The 6,000-nt window shown below is 34.6% G+C and overlaps 1 protein-coding gene across 7 annotated transcripts in view; it reads left to right on the forward strand.

Annotated features, from left to right (window-relative positions):
• Positions 1-4,904, forward strand: part of LOC148945805 (uncharacterized) — a 77,907-nt gene extending 73,003 nt beyond the window's left edge. For all 7 annotated transcript variants that reach the window (XM_089098517.1, XM_089098520.1, XM_089098521.1 and 4 more), the window contains one exon: positions 3,206-4,904. In XM_089098517.1, coding sequence (XP_088954643.1) covers positions 3,206-4,563 — 1,358 coding nt within the window. In that variant the 3' untranslated portion in view covers positions 4,564-4,904. The remainder of the gene's footprint in view (positions 1-3,205) is intronic.
• Positions 4,905-6,000: the final 1,096 nt, after the last annotated feature.

Raw genomic sequence — 6,000 nt, forward strand, 5'->3', positions numbered from 1 at the left:
CAGAGTTCAAAAGCATTATCAAATACAATTGTCCTGTTCAAAAAAAAAAATAAAAAAAATGCCACACTGATTTATTAATAGTCCAATATTTATTACGATAATCCAGTGTTCACTGAATAAAAACTAGTCTGCTACTGTATTCTTTCTAAACTTCGCTATTTTCTTGTGTGATTTTCAAAGTATCTTGTACATTTGAAAAAGTCACACTGCAGCATTCTTCATAGCTGTTCTTCACTTGTCAAAGGGTTTCATGCGACTTTGCACGAGTTTCCATACACTGTTCATTTAATTATATTACCTTTTTCGGTTTATCATAAGAGCCTCTCCCCACATATTACGTCGCATATTCTGGTTTTATGAGTCTCAACGACAGCAGCCTTGCATAGGCCCACAGACTGTTCTATTCCCTCTTGTCAACTATCCCTCAAAATCGCTGCTTCTTCGCAATTATTTAGTTCTTTATTTAACTTCTAAATTTTATTATTATTGCACTTTTCAGAGTCTCGCACGTTCTTACTACCTTTATTTTGCCCTTTTGGCACAATGGGCAACTGGACTGCCATATTAAAGGGACCTGAGAGGTGGACTAAACCACACAGCCCTAAATATGGATATTACAACATTTCGACCTAAGAGTTATATTACCCGGACAACAATTGAACCCGAAGAACAAGGGAACCCAAAGAACAAATAGAATTCCCTTCAGTATTCATGCTTGTCTTCTCATTTTCGATAACCATATTTTTATTCATTGACAGGTCTAACATATTTTAACATGACCTATTTTTCTTTGCCAGTGGTGCTTACTTTATCTCTTGCCAATTCCCGCAATGTCTTGCAAAACATGTGTGGAAAATGCGTTTCATTCATAGTATTCCCAATTTTCTAATCTAGGGACAGAGCATTCAACCACAATCCCAGTATATTCATTAAAATCAGTTACAATACAAAACAATCAACCGAACTGTAAGTCTCAGCGTAATCTCCCTTTTTCTTTTATAAGCAAACTTGTCTAATCTCTGTCACGCATGAGCTAGACTTATGAGGAAAATAAGCGCACGAAAAGATCATCACCATATCAACTGACACTGACTATGGCCATACTTTCTTGAATTGCTCTTAATTTCAGAACTGAATCCAAAATATTTCTCCTAACTAACAAAGTTACTCCTCCATATTCTTTTCCATCTCTAAATAGATTTCTATCGCACAAAACATTTGTAATTATTTGAACTATTACATTTGTCTTTCCAAGTTTTGGTAACTTTGAGATCTCCTTCTCTCCCAGTCTCGTTATGTCTATCATTTTTGTCTTACATTCGCTTTGCACATTCCTAAAACACGTCTTAATCTTCTTCTTTTTTCCATAGTTCTCTGTATCCTATTCCTCTCAATCATCTTCCGTTATCGAGGGACAACTCTCCTTTGACTCCCCTTTATGATACATTTAACACTGATCCTCGGTGACTCTACTTTTCTCTTTTGCCCCTTTTATAGTTTCTGACGCTGGATAATGTAGTAAAATCTTACTTCCAATGAAAACTTAAGACATCGTAGGAATGTATCAGATATTTTGCGTCCTTTTACTTGTTGCTACTTGTTCAGTGGTCTTACGTTCTGCATTTTATTTAAAGCCAAAACTCTTAAGATATCGGTTATTCTTCTGGATCTCTTCGCAATAGTCTTTCAAACGAATTCTATCATGTAGGACTTAATTTTAAAGTGCCTCTTGAATCTGGTCAGTTCTTGTATAGCAGTGCACTTTATTCTAAGTCTTGATTAGTGGCGAGTCATGCGTATAGCGCTTGGAAGTTCGCTCTAGCCTCCTCATTGTTTATAATAGATCTTGCATTTTTTGTTGAGATGTGGACAGTTATGTTTAGACTGTCTCGACTGTCTGGATTTTGCTTAGTTGTTGACTAAAGTTCCTCCTCGTGTCCTGCAATTTGAACAGTAGCTTTTGTACTGACCTCTCGTTACCGATTATACTTGCAGAAATAAGAAAGTCACTTACTAAAGAAGCATTTGATTTTATATACGCAATAAATAACCTTATCTTTTTTCTTGCTTTTATGTTTTGGGAGACGTTTAACACCATCTGAAGCAATCTGTGGTGTAAGAATTTGAGCTGACACCTAATTAGATATCCAGCTTGTAAATTTCTTTATTCAGATAGTGAACCGAAATTGTTTTGCCTATAGCAGTACATGCTCACTTTTGACAGTCTCTCCCCTTGCTCAACTTTCTATGCGAAAGACACAGCTCTCTCACAGTCTCACTTTTTTCTGCTTTGACCACTTATCATACTACTTGTAACTTATTTAGTATATCAAAATAAAATAAAAGAAGGATGTCCATTCATTTTTTAAGGAAGATAAACATTTCTAGCGGTCAGCAATTCTACAATATAAACATTTACAAGGAGGTAAAATATTAAGTGAATATTGGCCACTAAATTTGTTATGTGGCTTATGTGGCAAAATTTTATTCACTTCAAAAGTTTCAGAAGGGCTTCCTGTTTAATTTGATCATAAACACCCCAATTCCTGGATATAGCCCTCGACTATAGGCACAGTTTACTGATGTTTCTTAGTTTTTGGGAGATTTGTCCAAAACGTGATGCAATCTGACAATGGTAGACCAACCTAATTTATATAGTTTTAGCTAATATTCATGAACTAAGGTATTGGAGGGGTCGGGATGCAATTACGCCTAAGGCAAATGTGAAAATTTGTAACCTGATTTTAAGATCCCCCTTCTAAACTCAGTACGACAATCGTTTTTTCCTACTGTATTTATTTTAAATATCACTATTAATAGTATCATTTTATATTATTCAATGATTTTTATTTGTGCTTTGTCTGACAGTAAATTTAACGATATTGACCAGAAATTGTTTTTATGTTTTTTAAGGTTCTATTTTGTTTAGACTTAAACCACATAGTCTCGAAGGTGAAGGCATTAAAACAAAACAAAAATAGAGGCTTCAACGACCATTTTAGTGGTAAAAGCGGACATCTTAATTCTTGTTGGAACCATAATCCTGCAAGATTCTTTAGTCTGTATGAGTGGAGGTATAAATGATTGGTACGTGGGCCCAGGCCATGCAATATTAAAAACTAAATAATGAAATATGAAAGTTTGCAAGGTATGCTGTACTTCAGGCATACTCTAACTTGAGTCTTATTTTGTTTTCTTCTTTCAGGTTTTAAAACGGATCGATTGTTTCGCAAGGAACAGTTCAGAAGCAAATATGGTTTGTTTTCTACTGATCAATCTTCCAGTGCAAATACAGAACCCAATATTACTCTTGAACCGTTTGAGTGTCTTTACGTACCACTGCCTGTAGAAGCAGATTCTACCTTTGATTCAAATCCTTTAGATCCTAACATGACATGTAGAGATGAGAAGGAACAGCATATAGGTTATGTGTCCGATCAAAAAAGTTGCAAAAAGATTCACAAGTGTAACATGTGTAGTAAAGAGTTTTCATCAGGTTTTAATTTGACTGTACACATGAGGGCACACAATGGTGAACGACCATATGAATGTAAAGTTTGCCATAAAATGTTTTCTCAAAAAAATGTATTGACTAAACACATGAGAATACATACTGGTGAACGACCGTATGAATGTGAAGTGTGCAATAAAAGGTTTTCTCAAAAAAGTATTTTGACTAATCACATGAGAGTACATAATGGTGAAAAACCATATGAATGTAAATTGTGCGATAAAAAGTTTTCAGCAAGTAGTAGTTTGATTGTTCACATGAGGATGCACAATATTGAACGACCGTATAAGTGTCTCATATGCAATAAAAAGTTTTCAACAGGCAGTAGTTTGACTAGACACACTAGGGTACACAATGGTGAACGACCATATGAGTGTAAAGTGTGCAATAAAATGTTCTCCCGTAAAAACGTTTTGACCATTCACACAAGATCACATACTGGTGAAAGACCATATGAATGTAAAGTGTGCAATAAAAAGTTTTCAGAAAATAAGAATTTGACTAATCACATGAGAATACATAATGGTGAAAGACCGTATGAATGTAAAGTGTGCGATAAAAAGTTTTCTCAGAAAAAAAATTTGACTAATCACATAAGAGTACATACTGGTGAAAGACCATATGAATGTAAAGTGTGCAATAAAAAGTTTTCTCAAAAAAATGTTTTGACTAATCACATAAGAGTACATACTGTTGAAAGACCATATGAATGTAAAGTGTGCGATAAAAAGTTTTCAGAAAATAGGGCTTTGACTAATCACATGAGACTACATAATGGTGAGAAACCATATGAATGTAATGTGTGCAATAAAGTGTATTCTCAAAAATGTGGTTTGACTATTCACATGAGAGTACATACTGGTGAAAGACCATATGAATGTAAACTGTGCCATAAAAACTTTTCCCAAAAAAATATTTTGACTGATCACATGAGAGTACATACTGGTGAAAGACCATATGACTGTAAAGTATGTGATAAAAAGTTTTCAACAAATAGTAATTTGACTGTTCACATGAGGATGCATGTGGACGGTTATATGAATGTAATATAAATGGTGATATTGGTTATAATTGTTAAAATAGTATAATGGTTATATAAATGTTGAACGGTTATATGAATGTAAAGTATGCAGTAAACCATTTTCTCAGGAGATATTAATATAAATGAAAAAATAAATACCAAAACGGGCAAAGCTTAAATAGAATATGCAAATCAAACTTAAAACGAACAAAAGTATTTTTCTATTGAAGTATAAATGAAACCCAAAACGAATATAAATTAAATAAACAATTATAGCAAACAAACATACAACGGGTACTAATATAAATGAATAAATAAAGCTTGAAACGACTAAGACTTAAATTGAATCAAATCAAGCTTTTTTGGAGTAAAAATTTTTAATATAATTTTTTTTTGGGGGGGGGGGCGAGGGATAAGCTACCATAAGTTTTGGAATAAAATATCCTTTTTTTAGGGAGGGGCAGGCCATTTAGCCCAAGGGGTCAGCACCCATTAGTTTTGGAAATAAATCACTTATAAGTTGTTGTTTTCTTTTGGGGGGGGAGAGAATCAGGACATGGAGGGTCAGGGGTCAGCTCCCATAAGTTTAAACTAAATTATCGTCAATTGCTATTTTTTTTGGGGGGGGGGGGGTCAGGCCATGTAGTGAGAGGGGTCAGCTCCCTTAAGTTTTGGAATAAAATAATGGTAATAAGTTGTTTTTCTGGAGGGGGTCGGGCCATGGAAGTCAAGGGACTATCTCCCAGGTTTTGGACTAAACAATCATTAACAGTTTTTTTGGAGGGTGAGGGATCGGGCCATGGAGACCCATGAGTCCGTTCCGATACGTTTTAGAATAAAATATCGTTAATTAGTAGTAGTTGTTTTTTGGTGGGGGAGGGGGATCGGGCCCTAGAGGGCCAGGGCCGCTATAACTTTTGGAATTAAATATCGTTTATGGGTTGTTTTAGTGGGGGGGAATTAAAAATAATAAAACATTGAAGCCTTATGGCCTTTACTACAGGCAGTGCAATAGTGTTGCCTCTGAAAGAGGGATCTGTCAGTTTGCAAGAGAGTAGACAAATGATTTCTTAGGTCACAGTGTCTTTCCGTTTATAAATAATACAAATGAAAATAAAGAAAACGGATATGATAGACTATAAGACGGAGGGAAATCTTTTAATAATTATAACAAAGGTCCTAATGTTTTTGTTCTACGTCCAGAAGCCAACGGGAAAAAGCTAAACTAAATTTAAGAAAACAAAAAGGAAAGGAAAAAAAAAATACCGGCGGAAAATAGTATGTAAAATTTTGTTTTAATGAGGTTATGAACTTCCTACCTAGTTCTATTGTGTTGGTCATTGATACTTTTTTCATATCACAAACCTGTTTAGTTTTTTGAAAAGTATCCTGAGGGAATTTAACATTTGAAAATCATGTAGAATGTACTTAAATTTAAATTTTACTCCAAAAGTTACACTCGCTGCTC

The sequence above is a fragment of the Artemia sp. Qi Xiang Cuo genome, chromosome 12, assembly GCF_049724085.1.
Source record: "Artemia sp. Qi Xiang Cuo chromosome 12, ASM4972408v1, whole genome shotgun sequence".
Taxonomy (NCBI): Eukaryota; Metazoa; Arthropoda; class Branchiopoda; order Anostraca; family Artemiidae; genus Artemia; species Artemia sp. Qi Xiang Cuo.